Consider the following 22880-nt stretch of genomic DNA (forward strand, 5'->3'; position numbering starts at 1 on the left):
AGGCTCAGAGGGAGGAGGCACCCCTCAGCAAGGCGCCCACTTACTTGGACGCCGCCTCCTCGTCGTACTTCCGCCGCAGTTCCAGCAGCTCTGTCTGCGTGGCCTTTAACGCTGAGAAAGATTAGAGCGCCAGGGTGAGGTCCTCCGCCCCCAGGGCGGGGGGACTCTCCCCCCTTCTGCAGAGCCCAGAAGGCAGGATGAGGCTTGGGGCAGTGAGCAAAGATTTTCCTCTCGGAACTGGCGACAGTGAGTGAGTTTCCTGCTCCTAGAAGGGCTTCAAGCGGGTGGGAGGGCTGTGGAGTGGCCGGGGTGGGGAGGGCAGATGACATGATTCTCTGGGAGTCCTGGTCTCTGGGGACCCAGGTAAGTGGAGGGGGTTGTCAGTGCCAGAACCCGGGGTATGAGCCCCTAACACACTGAGGTCACTCCAGGACCTAGGTGGGGCCATCCTTCCATGAGCTTACCCACCCTGAGGTCTTGCCTGGAAGTGAGGGGGACAAGGACGAACAACAAAGTCAATAGGTACATGCATGATAAATAAGGATTTCCCACAGAACTCCAGATTTCTGATTTCTTGAGGAGAGCGGAAGGGACTGGCCGTACTGAGCAGCGCCTGGCTGAGACTCAGCAACGGCCGCCTCTTTAGATGAGGCCTGGGTTCCCCAGTTTGACCCAGACCCCTCCCCTCTTCCTGACTTCACTCTCTGATCCAGCCGGCTTGGGTGCTTGTCCAGCCCCAGTGGGCACTGCATTTGCTGCCCCTGATTTAATTCTATCTCAAACCCTCTTTTCACAGTAGCATGACACCTGGAATTGGAGCTCCAATCCCCATGGGGCAATGCAGGTCTTTCCTCTCCCTTCCCGAACGGCTTTCTTGCCCTCTTGTCTTCTTAGAGTCATTGCCCCCTCCTCCCCCCACTGGACCTCCTGGACTGACTGGCCGGGGTGCTGTGTGGGCAGGGGACACGTGCCACATACATACCTGAATGTAGGACCTTGATCTTCTCCTCGGCTTCCCCCAGTCTGGCTGCCAAAGTGATCTGTACTTCTTGAAGGCCCCTGTGAAAACACCTGGCGTGGGGACCAGCCCTGCCTGGCTTCCTGTACCCTCACCCTCTCCCTGTAACCTGCACCTGGGTCTTTTTAATGAGTCCTGAGACATGACACGCAGGCGCCTGGCTGCCCTGCTCTTTTGCTGACAGTGCGGCCTCCATTACAGCTGAGGCCCAGTTAAGCTTCCAGTGACTCTGCCTCTCTGGCCCTCAATTTCCTCATCTGTAAAATGGGGTTTGTCGCAGAGAGAAGCCCAAGCACCACCATGAAGAGTAGCCCCCACTCGCTGCAACTAGAGAAAGCTGGTGCAAAGCAACGAACGTCTAACGTGGCCAAAAATAAATAAATAATAATAAAAATGGGGTTTGTGACGGAGTCTGCCTCAGTGGGTATTATGAGGCGTGTTCAGCATGGTGCCCAGCCCCCAGAATTCCCACAATACCACTGTTTACTATTATTGTCCCCTGGAGAGGTGATTTTTTTCACTTTCTGTGGCAGGAGTTTGGGAAGCCCTGCCAGCCCCCTGTGGCCTAACTCAGGTGTGAGGCAAGCAATTCATCAGAGAAAGAGGACCTCTCTCACTGCGCTGGGGGAGGGTTTATGCAAAGCCTGAGCCTTACCTTATTCTGGCTCAGTGACTCCAGGGAAGGAGCCTTGTTTACCCTGATCTTATCCTGCCCTCTCCCCTCCTTGCCATTCAAACACATCAGGCACGTTCCTGCCTCAGGACCTTTGCACTGACTGTTCCTTGCCCCATATGCCTGCAAGACTCCCTCAACTCCTTAGGGCTTTGCTCACTCTATTCTATAGGAAATCAACCCTGCATATTCATCAGAAGGACTGATGTTGAAGCTGAAGCTCCAATACTTTTGCCACCTGATGCGATAGCCGATTCATTGGAAAAGACCCTGATGCTGGGAAAGATTGTGGGCAGGAGGAGAAGGGGGCAACAGAGGGTGAGATGGTTGGATGGCACTGCCAAATCAATGAATGTGAATTTGAGCAAATTCTGTAAGATAGTGAAAGACAGAGAAGCCTGGTGTGTTGCGGTCCATAGGGTTGCAAAAAGTTGGACACGACTGAACAAGAACACCTTCCCAGTGAGACTTCCTCTAACACTCTGTTGAAAACTTCAGCCCGTCTCTTCTGCTCCCTGTTCTGTTTTATCTGTTGTCACAGTCTTTATCATCTAGTACACTACTTATTTATCTTTTTTATTTGTGTCTTCCTTATAAGAAAGTAAACTCCAGGAAAGCAGAGAGTTTTGTCCATTTTGTTCACTGCTCTTCCCTAGAACAGTGCCTGGCACACAGTAGGTGGTTCCATAAATAAGTGGGATGAAAAAATGATCATCAAGAAACTGTCTTAGAAAGGCCTTAAGAATGCATATTTTATCAACACTGCACTAACTGTAAAGGCAAATATTTACTGACATGTGCCATGTGAGCACTGAGCTAAGCATGCAGAGGCACCATCTCATTTCATTCATTCTCAGGGCAGACTAGGAGTTGATATGGCCTGTGACAGTCAGTGTTATACATCTATTTGGCTGGGCTATAGTACCCAGTTATGCAAACACACACTGATACAAGTATTGCTGTGAAGGGATTCTGTAGATGGGGTTAACATCTACAATCAGTTGATGTTAAGTAAAGGAAACTATTTGCAACAACAGGGTGGGCCTCATCTAATCAGTTGAAGGTCTTAATTTTTTTTTTTTTAAATTAAAAAAATTTTGGCATGCTGCACAGCATGTGGGATCTTAGTTCCCCAACCAAGGATCAAACCTGTGCCAATGCGATGGAAGCTCAGAGTCTTAACCACTGGACCGCCAGGGAAATCCCCCTTTTAAAATTTTTTTAATTTTTTTTTTTTGTTGTTGCTGTCGACAGTCTTAAGAACAAAACTGAAGAAGAAATTTCATCTCAAGATGGCAGCCGGCACTGACTTCTGCCTGACAATTTCCAGCCTGCTGGCCAGCTCTACCAGTTCAGACTTGCCAGCCTCAATCATGTGAGTTAGGTCCTGGAAATACAACTCTTAATTTAAAAAAAAAAAATCCTACTGGTTCTGTTTCTCTGGGGAACCATGACTAACATACCACCATTAGCCCCATTTTCCAGATGGGGACACTGCGGCTCAGTGAGGTGGTGTGACCGGCCCAGGGCAGGTCACTGAGCTGCTGACACGTGGTGTGAACGCAGGCCGGCATCTCCATCTTCAAACTGCATCTGGATTCCCCACGGGCCCTGGCAGGGGTGACTTTCCAGGCCCCCTCACCCAGACAGGTGGAGCAGCAGGGGCCCGCCCATCCTTCCCAACTCACTTTTGTTTCTCTGCCTCATTTCTCTGCAGCAAAGTTTCTGTCAGGAGGGCTTTGCTGGGAATGCCTGGGAGGCGGCTCGCCTCGGTCAGCGTGGGCCCGGCTGGTGACGTCCCCTCTCTCTGCTCTGAAGGAAGAAGAAGAGGGAAAACTGCCCATTGCTGAGAGCGGCGTGACGACCAGAGCCACTTTCTGCAAACGAGATCGATCAGTGGTTCTGGGAGGAGAATCAATTTCCCAAACTCAGCACTGGAGACAGCGCAGCTGTCAGACCTGCTGTCACCATGACTGGCTGAGTTGCAGCCTTGGCGAACACCTGCATAAGAGAGTCAGACTCCCATCGTGTGGGCCCTGGGCGGCACACCCAGAGGTTCCTTTGCCCTCTCAGACCTGTCCCTGCCTCCTTGGCCTTCTATATGATTAAAAAAAATCATGGTAAAATGCACATAAAATTCACCATTTTAACAATTTAAAAATACACAATTTAGTGATACATAGTATAGTCAAAATACTGTGCAATCATTATTAGTAATTCCGGGACACTGTCATCACCCCAAAATGAAATTTGTCCCCATTAAGCAGACACTCCCCACTCCCTTCCCTGGCTGACAATTGTTCTGCTTTCTGTTGCTATGGATTTGTGTATTTTGGATATCTCCCATCGCTGGAATCATAACATATGTCCTTTTGTGACTTGATTCTTTCACTTAACATATCTTCGAGGTTCATTCAAGTTGGACCATGTGTCAGTGCTTCATTCCTTTTTTATGGCTGGATAATATTCCATTTTATGGATATATCATATTTTGTTTTTTTCCCATTCATCCACTGATGGGCATTTAGATTATTTCTATCATTTAGCTACTGTGAACAGTGCTGCTATAAACACTTGTGTACAAGTTTTGCCTGAGCACTTGTTTTCAGTTTTTTTAGGGTATATCCCTAGGAGTGGAATGGTGGGGTCACAGGGTCACTCCAGATTTAACCTACTGAGGACCTGCCATGCTGTTTTCCCTTCCCCATGACTGATGGCACACACTCAGATGTTCAGTCATTACCCCTCACCTGCAGGTCCATCTTTGCGAACGCCCATGGGGGCTCATTTGGAGACCAGTGTGTGCCTTTGGCGCTAAGTTCACAGAGAGGGAGATGCCCAGGGGCCAGCTATCCAGGGTGAGCGGCTCAAGAGTTCCAAAATTTGGTCTCCCAACCACGGGTCCATGTGATTCTAAAGTTAAATTCTGTCCTGGTTATAAGGTTTCTACTGTGAGCCTGGCACAGGAGGGTGAGTGTAGGCCTGGGCGGTTTGTAGAGTGAGTCCTCTGAGAGGCTGACAGAGCGGTCAGCTTATAAGACACACGTAACACGTGTGCACACATGGTCTGGGAATGTTTCAGATGCTGAGGCCACAGCAGTGAACAGAAAAGCAAGGTTTGACCATCATGATGCATATAATAAGGGTCCTCAAGAAGAAACACAGCCCAGGGCCAAGGTCAGAAATTTTTGTTCTGATTCCCTACTTGGCTACCTGCTGCTTCTGTGACTCAAGTTTCCCCATCTGTAAAGTGGGGCCAGTGACACCTCAGAAGATTGATACCAGGAGACAGTGAGCTGCTGTGTGAAAAGCACACCGCACAGAGCAAATGCTCTCATGAGGCAATTTCCACAATTACTATTAATATTATTCTTAGAGAAGGAAGTTCAAACCTCAGAGGAAGCGGTGACAGCTTTGCTGGGGAACCTCAGAGGCTTCATAGAGGCATACATATGAGCAGGAGCTGAAGAACTGCCTGGGCTTGTCTGGGTAGTTGGAAGTGTATTCCAGGTGCAGGATCAGAGCTGGCAAAATGCTGTTATTTTAGTCACTGTTAAGTATTCCCCAGAAGACCCTGCTTAGGGCCAGGCTTACAGCAGGTGCTCACTATGCAATGTGGGGGAGGGGGAGAAGAAAGGATGTTGAGAAATGGGGGAGTGTGAAAGTGGTTGTTTCCTGAAAAGTGACTTTGTGTCATGCTTCCGTTTGACAGGCCTCAGCCCATTTTGTCTTCACTACATGCCAAATCTGGCTCGTTACCTGTTTTGTCAATAAAGTTTTACTAGAATAAAGCCATACCCCCAAATTAATATGATAATTCACATATTATCCATGGCTGCTTTCACCCAGCGTTAAGTAGTTGTGATAAACTGCATGACCTGCAACATCAAAGATGATTACTTTCTAGCCCTTTTCAGAAAAAACTTACAGACCTGAGGTAAACCCTATTCATTCATTCCTTAGACAAGAAGCCTTTAACCCGACTCTTCCCCAATTCTCTGCTTAATTTTTTTCCCAAAGACTTTTCACCAACTGACATACTTTATATATTTTACTAATTTATTTGTTGACAATATGTGTCTCCCTCTAGAAGGTCAACATGATGAGGGCAGAGATTTTTTTCTGTTTTATTCCTGGCTGGGTCCCTAGTGCCTACCACAGAGCCTGGCATGCAGGTCAATGAACATCCAAGACTGGGATGGTTACGAACGCTTTCACCTGTTATTTGCTCTCCCTATGGTGACTTCATACCTTACACATTACCTCCCAGAGGTTATCACATGCTGAAATTTTGTTCATCGTTCTCTTGCTTTTAAACATTTTATCACAACATATGTACACCTAAAGACTATAATACTTGTCTCATTCGGAGCTGAGACAGTGTTGTGTTCCTACACCCTGTTTCCCCTCTCCTCCTGCGCACAGACTACATTTCCCAGCCTCCTTTGCAGCAGAGTGTGGCCACGTGACTGAGTTTTGGCCAATGGGATGTGGCCAAGGCGATGCTGGCCACTCTCAGGACTGGACCCTACAAAGCTCAGTGTGATCCTCCACATTATTTCTCTGCCTCTTGACCAGACGTCACACATGCACTGTGACTGTGGATGTTGAGTGTTGACGACCACCGCCTGGGTCCCTAAATGACTGTGGACCATCCCCTGAAAGTTCTCCTCCCTTCAAATGCATTAAGCCTCTGAAATTTGGGGTCGGCCTGTTTCATCAAAAGTGTACCTTAACCCGTCCCACTTCTAAAATGATAAAAGTTGAGTTTCCTGCCCCTCTTCCCCCCACAGGGGTGGCAGAGTTTGGCTGCCAAAGATTCACAGCCCATTTGCTTATTATGGACATTCTGTGAGAGCCTTATCTGTGTACCTTTGGTGCCGACGAGCTCAGGGTGTCTCTTCCACGCAGCGTGGAGCTCTCGCCGCGGGGGCCCACTGGGGTCGAAGCTGGGGGGCTGCAGTCTGTCGTCTGGGCTGCGTGCCACCTCAAACACAGGCACAGGGTCTGCACAGAGAAAGGAGGACAGTGGTAGGGGAAGCTCTGTGGGTCAGGGAACTTATGTGGGAGGAACCATCCATTGGCGCCATCTGAAATCTCTCTGCTGGCTTATGGGAGCATTGTGGACTTTCTGCTTTACGAGGGAGCAGAGTTTCTCCAGGCACCTGCTCTGAAGAACCTGTGCTGTTCCCATGGGTGTGGATGTCCTGCCCAGCTGGGAATAATAACAATAATTGTTATAATAACTGCATTCTGTTGATTCTAGATGCCATCTGTGGTGGCCATGAGATGGCGTCTTGCACACCTCCAACCAGAGGGAGTGTCACTTAGCAAGGACCCCAGCAGGCATGCTCTGAAATTCATCAGTCCAAGTGCTCCCTTCTCAGGGAACTTCCCAGACAAGGCGGTGGGGATGGGGGCAGACCTGCCTGGGGGATATGGAACTGCTCTGAGGACTGGCCCATGACTTCACCCAGGACTTCCTTCCTTAGGCTTTCACTCACTTCCCCACTTCTCCTCACTCTCTCCCTATTTTCCTTCACCCAAGGTTCCCTAATAACATCCTTGCACATATAATCCTTGCGGTGCTTTTCAACAGATCTGGGCCAACACATCATCTTTTGTGAACACTTATGGTTGATTAAATGATTTTTTTTTTTTCTGGGAACCAAATATAAACTTGGATATAAGATGTCTTCAAATGTCCCAACAGCAAAAATATTGAGGACTGCAGGTCTTTCCACCCGGAATTCTGTCCCAATTGCTGTCAGCGAGCAAGCACTTCCTCTTCCTTCAGATCTAGAATCCAACCAACTCTTCTTCCAGCAGCTCTCCACTTGGGGCAGGTGGTTGGTGGAGCATCTTCCAGGTTACAAAGTCAGTCCCTGGGAACTGATTCCCATGATGCACCCAGCATCCTCTGGAGGCTGGCTTAGATCTAACTTGTTTTCACAGATGAGGAAACTAAGGTTCAGAGAAGCCAGGCGATTTGCTGAAGAGTGGAGGAGAGACTCAAGTCTGGGTCTCTTTCTCTAATGCCACAAAGACTTCCCGTCCCAGTGTTCTGGATATTTCAACCCCGGTAGCCACGTGTAGGAAGAGGCTTCCCTGGTGGCTCAGTGGTAAAGAACATGACTGCTAAGGCAGGAGACATGGGTTTAATCCCTGGGTTGAGAAAATCCCCTGGAGAAGGAAGTGGCAACCCACTCCAGTATTCTTGCCTGGAAAATCCCATGGACAGTGGAGCCTGGCACGCTAGAGACCATGGGGTCACAAAAGGGTCGGACACAGCTTACTGACTAAACAACAACAGCCATGTGTAGGTGGGTGTTCATGGGGCCCCAAGAAAGCTAGGGCCTCCTAGCTTCAGGCCAAGGGGGCTGGTCTGTTCCACAATTTTTTCTAACACCCAAGAGCCCCCTCTCTTTCTGGTTCCTCCTCTGAGATCTCCCATGAGCATCTGCTTGGCCACTACTCTCTGCTGGTGCGGACCCTGGAGTCAGACATCCCTGGTCCAAATCGAATCCATACTTGCTTTTCAGGATTGCTGTGTGACCTTGGCAAGTGGTGCGGCCTCTCTGTGCCTCACCACAGAAGTACCAACCTCATGAGCCTGTGATGAAGGTTCATGCAAAGTCCTCAAATGGTGCATGGCCCTTGGTCAGCTCAGAACACATGGACGCTCTTGCTATTTTCCCTGCCCTTCTGAGTGCCAACATACTGACCTTCTTCTCTGAGTCCCTCAAATGCACCTTCCCATCCCAGAGGCTTTGTACAGCCAGGAGGCTTCTGCCAGGAACACCCTGCCCTCCTCTGTCCCTTTCAGCTAGTTGATGTGTACTCGTCTTAGCAATTCAAATGCCAGTTCTTCCAGGAAGCCTTCCCTGACCAGCTAGCTGGTTTTTCGGTATGCGCTCTCCCAGCTGTCTGCACCTTTCTTTCAAAGCAGTGGCTGTACTTCCAATTTTCAATGATTTACAAGTGCACCTAGAGAATACCCGCTGGACTGCAAACTCCACACGAGGCAGGGCTGGGACCGCATCTCCTTTTGCTCCACTGGACCCCTTGTGGGTGAATGACGCCTGACCCACAGTCCAACCCAATAAATATCTGCTGATGGAAGAAACAGGGTAGAGCCTATACTTGGGGGTCTTCAGGTCTGGCTGGAACAAGGCCACCGCTGCATTTTCTCCCTCTCCTCCCGCCTGTCTGTTGAGGTGGTGGGAGGCTCGGACAATGGGCGTTTGTGTCGAGGTAAGCAGGTGCACGGGAACGCCGCTGCGTCTTTCCTCTGTCAGCACTCCCCCCACGCCCCGTCATTAGGCAGGGCCTGCTCAGCGGGGTATGCCATTATGTCTCCCCGGGCTGATGTAATTATACATTGACATAATTAACCCAGCAAGCGCATTAGGCAGGCCAGCTAAAAATTCATCTATAATTATTTGTTGTGTGCATGCTAATGAGTCCATCTGCACTGCCTTTGTACAACACGGACAAATTAATTTACAAGTCTGGATTTTTTAATAAGTTCAAGGAAACGCTTCCTATTGTGTCCTGGTTTTTGAGAAAAGAAGAAACAGGCGACAAGCGCTTGCCAGGGTCAGGGAGGTTAGATAAACACGGAGGCCGCAGCTCGGGAGCGGGCATGGAGGGCTCGCTCTGGTTCCAGGAGGTGGAACAGATCCAGCTCATGGCTCAGGGGCTGGCTGGCCAGGAGCCTGTCCAAGCCAAAAGACACCGCTCGGGTGAGAAGGGATGTCATTTACCTCATTCCCAGGGATCAGAAATGGAGGTCTGTTCTGCTCGGAGGCCCTGTGGTCATTCTTTGTTGCCCGATACTCTCTGTTCAGGGGAAGCTAACCTCAAGTGACCTCTGGAGAGGCTAGAGGAGTGGGGGGCGGGCAGTGACACTCTACGGGGTCAGCGGGTTCCCGGGCTCTGCTCTTTGCCTTCATTTGCCCATACAGGGTAGAAAAAAAAGTGAAGTGAAAGTTAATCGCTCAGTTGTGTCTGACTCTTTGTGACCCCATGGACTGTAGCCAGCCAGGTTCCTCTGTCCATGGGATTCTCCGGGCAAGAATACAGGGTAGAACATAGTGATGACACTCTCAGAACCTGAAGTCCAGCGCTGGTCGTGAGCCTCAGTTTTCCCACTAAAAAGTGGGAAAATGAAACAGTTTCTGCTTCTCAGAAGTTACTATTGGGAAGACTGAAAATGATTATTGAGAGAGGCAGCGTGATTTAAGGACTGCTGGTGTCAGCTCCAGCTCCAAACTGGCCATGTGACCTTTGGACTGCTGGGTAACCTCTCTAAGCCTCTATTTTCTGATCTGTAAGATGGGACTGCAAGGACTGGATGAGAGGATGAGATTTGCACAGTGCTGGGTGGAGAGGAGGGCCAGACACAGAGCTAGCTGCTGTTATTACCCTGAGAGGGCAGCACACCTGACCCCACAGTGTTCTAGCAGTGGCGATCCATGGCAAAACGCCATGGAGACTCAGGACACGGTGAAGCCTCATATACGTCAGCGTCTGGGACACTCGGTCCAACAGTCCTGCTTTGAACTCCACTCAGGGACTGAATGGCTCCAGCTTAGAAGGTCACCCAAGGAGGGACGATCTGTCCATTGTCCAACTCCCCCCCGCCCCCTGACCCCAGAGCAGAGTGGGGAAAAGTAGAGTCCCGTGACTTCCCTGAAGTCTGAAAGTGAGGGTGTGCTAGGGCCAAGATGGGCCTTTGGGCCTCTTCTCCCCACACTGTGCTTCCTCCCGGATCCCCCGTTGGAGAGAGAAAGTGAGGGGAGGTTCAGATGATGGCCAAAGTCAGGCAGTGGATGAATCCTAACAGCCAGACCACTTTACATGGATTAGAATTCATTCCATCTTCACCACAACACTGTTAGGTGGGGCTCTTGTGTTCCTAGTCCACAGATGGGGAAACAGAGGCATGGCGGGGGGCCGGGGGGGTGGGCGTGTGGAAGTCACTTCCCCAAGGTGAGGCCCGATAAAGGTAGCTGCTGCTACTTCCATTTTTTAAGACAAGGAAATGAAGGCCCGGAGAGGAGATTCTATGTGCCCAAGAACGTTAGCTCAGAAGTGGCAGGGGTGGAGTCTGAACCAGAGAGCCTGATGACTCTCGGCAGTGGACCAAGCTGCCCCGAGGTACGGCCTGGCGGATCATCAGGCCAGAAGCACGACACTGGGGGCTCTGTTCCTGGCCTTGCCGCCGGCTGGCTGGGTGACCTGGACAAAGCATCCGAGTTCTCTGAGCTCCACCTTCAAGTTTGTCTGATGAGCCGACCCCAGGCACACGCTCAGTCAGCACCGGATGTCACCAGATAGGCAAGGTCCTGCCAAGTGAGTGCTTTTGGCCCTGGGCCTATTCCATGGAGCTGGGATGCTAAGGGAGGGTGATTAATAAACGGCTTCCCAGCTGAACTTGACACTCGAGGTTTGGATGTTGTGAATCCTCCGAATTCCCACAGCCTCTCACAGATAAAAGAGGGAGGGGGGCAGGCTGGGAGGCTGGCGGTCAAATCCTGGCTGTGACAGCCTCAGGGAAAGTCACATAGGTCCGCTGAGCCTCAGTTTCGCTGTCAGTATAATGGGAATAACAACGGGATCTACCGCAGAGGGCGGTGCAGGGATGCATGAGCGCGCGGAGCTTCTGGGACAGTGCCTGACCCCTAACAGGCTCTAAGTGAGTGTTGCCCTAATTCTTATGCCTTGTGGCAGTGTGGGATCAGAGCCAAGCATCAGCCTGCTCTGATGCAGAAGGCATCTGCAAGCCAGGAAAAGAGCTCTCACCAGAAACCAGCCCTGCTGGCACCTTGATCTTAAGACTTGCAGCCTCTAGAACATTGAGTAATAAAAACCTTGTTTAAGTCACCTGGTTTGTGGTGTTTTCTTACAGCAGCCTGAGCAGATTGGTGTATCCTGCTTTGGGGCTCCCGTTAGCTTGGCTATAGACTGTTTTGAGATCCGCACTGCGGTGTGAGATTCCTCCCACCAACCCTCCTTTCTCTGCCCTCCCTTCCCAGGCGTCAGACCAGCATCGCCACGTGAAGACTCTCCTGGCCTTCTCCTCTCCCTCTCCTTCATCCTTCCCAGGCATCTTCCCCCCAAAACCTCTTGCACATCTAATGCCATCTTGGCATCTGTATGCTTCCAGAGGACCCAACCCAACAAGTGATTACTCTTTCACTTCTCAGAGACCTCAGTTTCCTGGTCTGTAAAATGGGGATAGTCACAGTGCCTCCCCCGTGAGGCTGCAGCTAGAGTCCAGAGTCTGTGGGTGTGGACCCCACCTGAGGTACTGGTTTATGCCACAGTGGTGAGTCTGAAGTGGGCACGGCTCACTTAGGGGGGACCTATGAGTCCATGCACCTGCTTCACTCAGCAAGTTGAGCATCTCTCTGAGGGGGCACAGTAATGGCCTTGTCTCTGTGTAGCTTAAATTCCAGTCAGATAATATGGATGGGGATGGAAGTGACAAGTTCTAATTTGCCTTCTTGAAAGGCTCATCCAAGTTGCTGTGTGAAAAATGGGCTGTAGAGGGAGCCAGACAGACTACTGCAATAGTCCAGGCAGCGAGATCGGGATCAGGATGGTGGCAGGACAGGAGGGGTGAAGTGCTCAGACGCAAGAGGAGACAGGAAGAACTGACGCGGTGTGCTGTTCCAGGCTGAACAGCATTCCCCCAAATTCATGTCCATTCAGAACTTGCAAGTGTGACTTATTTAGAAACCAGGTCTGGACTTCTCTGGTGGGTCCAGGGGCTGAGACTTTGTGCTCCTAGAGTGTGTGTGTGGCGGGTACCCAGGTTAGATCTCTGATCAGGGAACTAGGTCCTACATGCTGCAACTAAAAGTTCGCATGCCGCAAGGAAGATTGAAGATCCCATGTGCTTCAGCTGAGACCTGGTGCAGCCAAATTAAAAAAAAAAAAGAAAGAAATAGGGTCTTTGCAGATGAAATCAAGTTAAGATGAGGTCAACTGGATTAGGGCCAACTAATCCAATGACTGGTGTCTTTACTACAAGAGAGGACACAGAGGTGACGCATGGGGAAGGCCCTGTGAAGACAGAGGCGGAGACCGAAATGACGTGTCTATGGGTCAAGGGGCGCCCAGGCTGGCTGACCACCACAGGAGCCAGGAGAGAGGACTGCAGCCTATTCTCCCGGCGTGCCTTCAAAAGGAACCAACCCTGCCAACATCTTGATTTGGGGCTTCTGGGCTCCAAAACTGAGAGAATAAATTTCCATCGCTTTAAACCATCCAGTTTATGGGTAGCCCCAGAAAATGAAGGCACTACGTGTGCGCTGGAGGCCCGAAGTCCAAAATCAAGAGGTTGGCAGAGCCACGCTTTCCTGATCTGCTCCACGCTGTCTCCTAGCTTCTGGTGTTGCTGGCAATCCGGGGCGTTTCTCGGTCTGTAGTAGCGTCACTTCAGTCTCTGCCTGTCATCACACGGCCCTCCTCTCTGTCTCTCTCCTCGTTCTATAAGGACACCAGTTTGACTGGAAGAGAGGAGCCTGGCGGGCTACAGTCCATAGGGTTGCAAAGCATCAGACACGACTGAAGCGACTGAGCACACACGCGTGCCCACTGGATTAGGGTCTCACCCTAAGGACCGTCCCTCATCATGATCACATCTGCAAGGTCTCTAGTCCCAAATAAGGTCACACGCACAGGCACCAGGGGTTAGGGCTTCAGTGTACCTTTTAGGGGCACACAATTCAATCCATAACACATGGTAACTGGCTGCTGGATACCAACTGCAAGAGAGCAGGACTAAGGCGTTGCCAGACTCCAAGTTTCCTCGGAAGGAAGTCCTTACTCAAGTCTAACCTACTCCCCTCCTGGTGCACCCATTTCACCAGCCGTCCAGGAAGACAAGCCGCTTCATAAGAGGATGTAAGAGTGCTGACCTCTGATTCTCCTGCATATGCGTCCTCTCCCATTGCTGAGAAACTGGGCTGTGGGTTGAGTGTGGTCCCTGCTCTGGAAACTGCACAGCATTGGTGATCACCTCTCCCCCCAGGCTCACTCCACTCTTGGTTTCCTCTCCACAGAATTACTAGACTTTACAGTGTGTGGGTAAACTCATTTCTTCCCAACACGCCTATCTGGGAGGACATCCACGGATGCCTGAGCTACATTGCTGGGGACTGAGTTAGGGAAGGAAAAAAAAAAATTCCTAGCATTCGGATGACTAGGAGATTCTGCCAAGTTCCTCACGGGTGAAATGCTCAGCTAGGGGGATGGCACATCCAAGGGCTTCCTGTTTAGTTGGTCCAACTGGTATGAGCTGATGCACCAGCCGTAAGTCACTGGCTGTGCTTACAAAGTGAAAGAGAGAGAAATGACAGCAAATCTTAAAAATGTTGGGAAGAGGTTTCTCAGAGAACCTGATAGTCACAGGGGCCTGGGGGCATTCAGTTTTCACTCCTCACCACCTCCTTTCTTCTTGGGCCTTTCGCACAGTAGGTGCTCAATAAATGTGACTAGTTTTAAGCATCTAAATCGAGGTCATTTGTTACAGCAGCAGGAGAAAACTAATACAGTCCCTAATTCAGCCATTTACTCATCAGTTTGTTTTTACTGAGCACCTACTATGTATCAGATACCATTTCTTCAGTTGCCAGATATTTCCTGAGCATCTACTTAGTGCCAGGGAAGTTTCTGAGCCCTGAAGACAGCAGTAAGAGGAAATTCCTGCCTTCCTGGGGCTGACAGTCTAGACAGGAGAGACAAAGAACAGGCAGATCAGGTAAATCAAAGGCTCTAAGGGGGGTGAGAAGGAAAACAAAGCGGGGGCAGGGGAGAGCTTGGCCTGGGATGTGCGCACCCCACTCCCACCCCCACCTCCACCCCGGCCCAGGAGGGAGGATGTTAATTGAGGTAGCAGGTCAGGGAAGGCTTTGTGAAGGTGGTGACAGCTGAGCAGAGCCCTGAGGGGAATGAGGAAGCCAGCAGGAGGCTGAGAGAGAAACACCAGGAGAAACAGCCCGCATCAGACCAAGAAAGGGTGGCAGACCATCCTGACCAATCCTCCCGAGTTACTGTCCCACTAACACAACTTAGCCTCATCCTCACAGGAATGGACCCATTTTACAGATGAAGATGTGGGGCTCGGAGAGGCTGGCGATGCCTGGGCAATTCTCGGTACCAGCTTCGCTTCTCCACCCTGTTCTGGGTGTTCTGGGTGTTCTAGGCTGTTCTGGGTGCTGGTGGGTGGTGACTGGGTTCAGAGCAGGCTAGTTTCTGGCCTTTGTCCCCGCAATTCTAGCAACCATTCATTCTGGAGCAGATGGGGCACCCAAATCCAGGAAGCTGGGGTAAAGAATAGATGAGATGATCACCCAGCATCTTGAGCCAAAAGCTCCAGGGAACTGACATTTCTTCACCCTCCCTCAATGTGCCCTGACAAATGCCAGGTACTTTGCATGTATTTATATCTCATTTAATCATCAAAACAACCACAAGAGACATCGCTATCATCCCTACTTCCAAGATGAGAAAACCGCAGCCCAGCAGACGGAAGCCACTTGTTGAAAAAGGTGGAGCTGGATTTGAACCCCGTGTGGCTCAAGAGCCAGATGCTGGTGTCCTCACGTCATGACTTCAGCTGCATCCACCTGTCCTTATGTGATTCAATGTTTTTAACTTAAATGTATTTTAAAGGAAGATGTATCTCACTATTGTAAATAGATAAGTGAATTCTGTATTATAAACAAGGCGCTTTCACCCATAAAAATAAAAACAAAGGAAAAACCAAGGATGCTGTTCATTCTAGTTTCACCCCCATTGCCTGCTCAAGGCCTGGAGCTTGAAGCTGGCTCTTCCATGGTTAAAAGGAAAGAGTCACAGGTTCTGTAGGCATTTAAGGTGCTTTTGCACCTGACTGTGACTTTATCTAGAAGGAAGTGGAAAGGTGATACCTGGTACGCAATGTGTTCACAGTTTATGTTGTGCCAGGCACACCGTGACTGCTCCCCACGTCGGGTGACTCTGCTTGGGGAAGCGCTGGGCCCTGCTGACCCCTGGTCTCCAAAGCGACCTGTGCCCCCTCCACCCAGGGACTGGCACATCTCATATCTTCATGTCAGGAGAAGTGACAGAACATCCCCACAGCACCTCGTCTGGAGGCTGGGTTCCCAGGTTGCTGCCGGGCTCAGCACTTCACTGGAAACCTTTCAGCAGAGACACGAGGCTGCCCAGAGCCGTGAGCGGGACTTTATTTCCCCCACTTCACTCCTGCAACATATCATGTCGATATATAGACAAGGGCAGTGGCAGCAAGAATCAAATGGCTTTAGATTCCACCTGAATTTAAAAAGCCCCAAACAGGGGACCCCAAATCAGAAGGGTCTGACTACAAATCCTTTGGATTAATTGAGCATGCTGGCAGACACGGAAGATCAAATATGAACCATCCGAGGTGGCAGGTCCTGACGGGCAGGCGGGGAGGGGGAGCGTCGTTGAGAAGCGGCGTGCCTTTGTCTTACAGCCATCAGCTTGCTCTTTATGCATAAACTGCTTAATAAAATGACTAATTCATTTTGGTTACGTTGGATCTAAACCTCTAGAGAATACTGCCAGTAGATTTATAATGTTTTAATCCCACACCAGGCTTTCCAAAGCCACTGTAGGAGGAGATGAACAGAATACCCTCTATTCCATCTTCTACCACTAGCTGATGCTGTTGGTGTTTTTTGTTTTTTTTTAAAGTGTCTACGGGGTTGTGGGGGGAGAATGGTGAATCTAGGAAAAGCGGTCTCATTCCTCCCACTGTGTCCATCTGAAGGAAAGTGGCACTGAGAGCTTTTTTAGGAAACGGGAGCCGCAAAGGCTGTCCGAGAGGCTGTTTAGAAACACATATATGCAGAAGTATGCATGTGCCCCTCCAAAGTCTCTCTGAGACAGAAGCCTTCCCCCATCTGGGCCCCGGCTCCGGGTGCCTGTGTGGGCGGGAGGCTCAGGCTACCAACGGCGGCAGTGAGCCTCCCTTTGATCCTTTAATCCTAATTTTTGACAGCAGATGGGTTGCCCAGCCCTTGTATGCAAATGGAGGCCGGGTGTCCCGCCACCCTTTTCTCCCCCCACTGACAGTGCCGGCTGCTTCGAGGTCTCCAGGCCTGAGCATGGATAGAGGGGCTGCAGTGGGTCCTCCTTCTTGGCAGGTGATGTGACAGTAACACCATGGACAACAGCAATAGCAGCCACTGGTCTCCTGAGCATTCACTCTGTGCTAGACACCCAGCTTAGGAATTCACACGCCTTCCCTCGCCAAATCCTCCCATAGGAGGTAAGTGTGCATTTCCAGAGGAGAAAACAGAGGCACAGAGAGGTAGAGATACCCACTCAAAGGCTACCCAGCCAGGAAGGAGCAGAGCTGGGACTCAAACTCATGTCCATTGTAATGAAAATAAAGTTTCCAAAGACCGAGCTGCTCAGAAAGTTCCAGGCAGGCAGGGACAGTGTTTTGTTCAGCATTTTGACCCTGGTGCTGGGGAGAGTACCTGGCAAAGAGTGGGAGCTCAGTGTTTGCAGAATGAATTGCACAGGGCTACTCCTCTGTGCCAGGCACCGTGTTAAGTGCCCTCCATCCCCACTGAATCCACCCAGTGGGCCTACAATGAGGTGAGAGCATCTGTATTTCACAGGTGGGAAAACTGAGGATCGGGGGAGTCAGGTGTGATTCAGGACACAAGATGGCAGAATGGGGAGTGGCCCCACTCACTGAGAGGGTGCTGCGGCCTGGAGTCCTGTGAGTGCCCCTCCTGGCATGGCTCTGCCCCTTAAAATTAAGAGCTCTGTGACTCAGTTTCCCCCCAATGAAAGTATAATACCAGCCTTTGGAACCCTGGGCTGGGAAGATCAGGCATACCTGTAGGTGAGGGTTAACGATCTTCCTCCAGTTAATGCATCTGCACTTCTGCAAGGGGCCCACCCTCTCAGCCTACAACTTCTCAATCTACAGGCAGCAGAGACCATTAGCTGCTTTTCACTCTCTTTGGATGTCAAATCTCTCATGGTTTTGTCCCAACTCCTTCAATTTTGGGGGTGGGGTGGGGTGGTGCTGGGCCGTGCGGCATGTGGTATCTCAGTTCCCCAACCAGGGATGGAACTCCTGCCTGTATTGGCAGCATGGACTCTTAACTACTGGACTGCCAGGAAATCCCTTAACCCCTTCAATTTTAAAATTAATCCTGCATTCGTCTTTGGAGTTGGGGATCAAGGTTCAGTGTTCACTATCTGTCTGCTGTGTGACCTTGGACAAGTGGCTTGACCTCTCTGAGCCCGCATTACTTCAGTTGCAGAGTAGGGCAGGACGGCAGTACCGACCTCTATGGGGGCAGTCGGGATAAGAGAGCTCCTTTCTGTAAGGGGCTGAGCACACTGCCTGATACAGAAGAAGCACCCAAGAAACCAACCCACAAGAAAGGCACCTCATCATTTAAAGCCAAATCCAAAGGCTGCTCTCCCTGCAGCTCCCCTCCTGGCCATCCCACCTTGGAGTCCTTTTCCTGCTGGATTTGGCTGTCTGTCTTGGGGTCACGTGGTCCCTGCTGGACTCTGAGGGCAGGGTAGGACTTGGCTTTGAGTTCCCACAGGGCTCAGCACATAGTAGGTGCTCAAGAGAATGAGCTGATGAAAAGCCACAGCTGAAACTCCTGTCATCTCTTCTGAAAGGGCACAGCCATTCATTGAGTACCCACTGGGTACCAGCATCATGCTGGATGCTGTCCTCTAATTATCTTTCAATCCTCAGCTGTCAGGAGTAGTGAGAGTAATACAGGAGGCCAGGGCGGGGGGCACTCCTGGCAGAAGAAATGGCAGAGGCAAAGGTGTGGCAGAAAACGGGGGTCGGGGGGCAATGCATTCTGAAGTTAAGTACCATCTTTGGGAAAATCTGTCATCATTAAAAACTTTGAATTTTTTTATGGGTTAAACAATCTTTTATGGTATCTGTCTGTGCTCCCTTGACCCCTAGAGGACCAGCTGGGCAGATGTATGTTCAGGGAGGAAGGGAAGGAGGTGAGGGCGGCCAGAGACAATGACGGATCTCTTACATTAAAACCTATTTTGCCTTTATCTGCAAAGGCGGATTTATCCACTAGATGGCAGTAGAACTAGTCACTTGGGACGAACACAACCTGAATTCTTCGCCTCCCTCACTGCTTTCATCCACACGCACTTCAGACACTTCACAGATTCAAATCTCTAAAAATTCAGATCACAAGAGTACTTTAAAAAACTATATAACCTTCAGGCAAGAAGGTTTTTTTTTTTTTAAGTATGACAATAAATCAAGAAGCCATAAAGCAAAGGTCTGGTAAGATTTCCTGCTTTCTGCAAATAGTTTTTGAACGCCTACCATGTACCATATACAAGAGACGTTGTGAACAAAGTTAAGAAACAAAAGGCAAACTAGGGGAGAAGCTATGAAACACGTTCACCAGGACAAAGGTTAATATCCCTAATACACAAACAGTGTCCACAAATCAATAAGAAAATGATTTCTCTGTTAGAAAAATGGGCTAAGTATAAGCAAACCAGTGATTCATAAAAGAATAAATATGAGTGGTTCATAACATATGAAAAGATATTTCGTGCAACGAAGAAATGAAGGAGTACAAAATAAATCAACAAGAAGAAAAGAGAATTCTTAAGTCTTTCTGACTATTCCTGGGTTTGTGGTCAATATGTGGATACATTTTCCTTCACAAGTTTTCTTCCTCACCCTCAGAACTACAGCACAGTACCAATATGCCATGCATTCCCAAAAACCCCAAATGCCCAGTGTTGGGAATGAGGTTCAATAAATTATAATACAGCCATGCAAGAGACCATTACACAAGATGAACCAAAGTTACTCAGAATTTGTAATCACACAGGGAAATACAGATGCTTGTAGTGAGTGAAAGGAATCCGAACTGAAAATTGTACATGCAGAATGAATGACCGTTTTGAAAAAGTACATGGGGAAAAGATCAGACAGAAAAACAACAAAACATTACCACTGCTTTTCTAGTATGCAGTTTCCCCTGCCTTCCTTCTATTTCGTGTATTTTTGAAATTTGACAGTAGGCATGTGCAACTTTTATAACTGCAGAGAAAAATTTAAAGATCTTAAACACTGGAAAGTATTTTCCTACTGCACATTCAGTAACTCTGTTCCCTAAATCTTTCCCCCACATCCTTGACAACTGACAGAGCTGAATGGAAATCCACAGCCAATGCATGTGACTCATGCATGTCACTTAGACCCTGATGTCAGCTTTGCAGTGGGCTGCTGATTATCGAACGCTGCCAAATGCTTTCATGCACAGGTATAGGATCCTCACGGCAATGGATTAGCAGGTTCTATTATCCCTCTGCTAAACACACAGAAGCCAGAGCACAGAGAAGTTCAGGTCCCTGCCCAAGGTCACACAGCTCAAAAACACCAAGCTGAGAATCCCACTCCACCGTGTCCGATGCTACAAGCTCCATCACCTAAGCTGTCCAGCCTTGCCTCTTGAAAGAAGAAGCAGAGAGATAAACGCCTGCCAGGAGTTGCCATTTCCTGCATCAGTCTGCATCATACCAAAGTAAAGCCAGAGGGAAAAAAAAAATTGGGAGGCGCACTCACCTCTCTTATCTCCTCAGCAGTGTTCCTCTGCCTGCCCTCTTACTCCCTCTTTCCTTGTTTTCATTTAAATTTTTTCCCTTTTTTTCACTGTTAACTAATCACTCAGTAAGTTAGCTCTCTCTGAAGCTTGGGTCGGTACCTAGTGACTATGAGCATTATAAAGAAAGCAGCCGTCACCGGTACAGAAGTCAGAAAGGTTTAAATCAAATCATCCTCCACAACAATGACATTAATTATGCTTTTAACACGTTTTACTGCTTTTTTTCTCACTTCACGCCACATCTGTGTGAACAATATCCAAAAGATTTACGGTTTTCTTTCGTAATTACAGACATACAGGCTGCACACTTATCAAAATACTTGCTGAGCAATCACGCTGTATCGCATTCTCTGCCAAAGATTTGTGTTGGCAGCAGTCACTCAAAACAAAAATGTTGAATCAGGACTTGTGTGGCTTGGTGGGGGGAAGGGGGAGGTGGAGGAGGAAGTATTTCGACAAATAATTTGCCTGTCAAGAAATATAAAAACAGGAGAGTGTGCATCCTGGCAAATTTTCCAGGAGTGTTATTTTTATGGAGGGGGTTGGGGCGGTGTGTGTGTGGCGGGGACAGTGAGCAGGGAAGCTCTGAGCACCAACTACACATCTGACATTTGGTTCTTGTGTCTGAGGATAAAATTTAATGAGAACAAAAATATGTCTTCCTAATTCCCCTAAGAAATCATTAAAACATTTTGTTATTCTTAAATGTCTTGAAAATGAATTAGAGCCCTGAAGGGGCTGTTCCTACGGTATGTCCCCATCAGTTAAGGCTCCTTCTCTCTAACTCGGTGACAGCTGGGGATGCGCCTCCCCCCGCACCGCCCCTCCATTTCTAGAGCTGGGAAGGCAGACACGTGGAGTCAGCACCAGGCTTGGAACGACCCTTTGGGGAGAGGGGCAAGAGGGCACCAGAACCTTCCAGGAAGTTCCAGGCCAATCCTGGGAGCTCCCACGGTCCCTGACTGGCAGTGCGGTTTTGGACTCGTCTGTTAACAGACATTCTTCCAGAAAGATGAGGGCCCCATCGTGAACCCTAGAAATGATGCTCTTTTTCCAAGGGGGAGGATGTAAGCCACCCCTTACCCCAAATGCTCTCCTGGATTTGTGACAACAGGTTATTTGCATGATGGTCTGTTTACCTCTGCCACCAGAATGCAAGTTCCCTGAGGGCTGGGCCTGTGTCTGCATCAGGAGACTCACGGCCATGTTTCCAGTGTCATGCTCCCTGTTCACACAGCAGGCACTCAATAAATGCCATCTGAGTAGGTAAGCACGTGACAAACAGAAAGCACTAGTTGAAAAAAGTACCTTTTCATTTAAATAGCTCTTTTCCCTCTTTCTGTGTCTGAATCTTTTTTCTAATTCAATCAAGAAACAATTACTAGGTGGTTACTGTGTACTGGATTCAGAGCACACAAATTTAGTATAATTCAGTCCCAGGCTTGGAGAATTTCACTTGTCTGAGGGACACACAGGTGATGACAACAGTTAACACTTAGCAGGTGCCACCATGTGCGGGCACATTGAAGCCTCCCAATGACTGTATGAGGCAGGCTCTGATAAATTACTCCCAATGTATAGAAGCTCAGAGGTGAGTCAGTTCGTCTACAGCAAACCAGTAAGTGGTACAGGCAGGACTTGAACTGGGGTCTGAGCACGGAAACACAAGCCCATCTCAATGCTGCCCCCTGGTGCTACGGGAGAGGTACTACGAGGCACACAGGAGTAGCTGGGCGTGTAGGTTTGTGGGAGGTTATCTTTGGAGTGTGGATTTGTGGGAGGTATCTTTGGAGTCCATACTGGTCATCCTCCAACATCATTCACCACTGAGACTGTGAAACCCAAAGAAAAGAGTGGGAAATAAGAGGGTGTCATTTTTCCAAAAATTTTTCCTAGACAGTTCTGATAAGGGTAGAGACATCATAAGCTAAAAGGCTGCAAGGAACGGGACAGCCTCTTGGACTCTCCACCATGTGCCTGGTGTGGTTCTCAGTAAGGGTGACAATGACCGGGGCTGCAGACACAGCCGCCCTGGCCTCACGCCACGGGGGGTCAGGTCCCTGTGGGGGGAGGCACAGGGCCTGGAGGGCTGGGCTGTCTGGTTTCGGCCATGCTTGCCACCCGAGCATCCTGACTGAGGAAACCCACGCGGTCATGCTGCCTTCCTACGGGTGCAGAAGCAGGGCGGAGCACGGCCCTGGGGAAGAGTGAGTCTACAGGTGCCGCTGCAGTGGGCTGAGTGGTGACTCCAAAATACTCGTCTAGATCCTAATGCCTGGAACCTGTAAATGTGACCTTTTTTGGAAAAAGGGTCTTTTGCAAATGTAATTAAGGATCTCAAGGTGCGACCATCCTGGATTCTCTGTGTGTGTGTCTCTGTGTGTGTTTAGTCACTTAGTCATGCCCAACTCTTTGCAACCCTATGGACTGTAGCCCACCAGGCTCCTCTGTCCATGGAATTTTCCAGGCAAGAGTACTGGAGTGGGCTGCCTTTTCCCCCTAAATCTAA

At 49.5% G+C, this 22880-nt stretch overlaps 1 protein-coding gene across 9 annotated transcripts in view; it reads right to left on the reverse strand.

Annotated features, from left to right (window-relative positions):
• CUX2 (cut like homeobox 2) overlaps nt 1-22880 on the reverse strand; it is a 287416-nt gene that overhangs the window by 32813 nt on the left and 231723 nt on the right. For 8 of the 9 annotated variants that reach the window (XM_070475190.1, XM_070475188.1, XM_070475184.1 and 5 more), the window contains 4 exons: nt 6564-6698; nt 3380-3503; nt 983-1059; nt 45-111 (listed from right to left, as the gene is read on the reverse strand). In XM_070475190.1, coding sequence (XP_070331291.1) covers nt 45-111; nt 983-1059; nt 3380-3503; nt 6564-6698 — 403 coding nt within the window. The remainder of the gene's footprint in view (nt 1-44; nt 112-982; nt 1060-3379; nt 3504-6563; nt 6699-22880) is intronic. The other variant, XM_070475187.1, reaches the window with a different exon arrangement.

The sequence above is a fragment of the Odocoileus virginianus genome, chromosome 12 (assembly GCF_023699985.2).
Source record: "Odocoileus virginianus isolate 20LAN1187 ecotype Illinois chromosome 12, Ovbor_1.2, whole genome shotgun sequence".
NCBI lineage: Eukaryota > Metazoa > Chordata > Mammalia > Artiodactyla > Cervidae > Odocoileus > Odocoileus virginianus.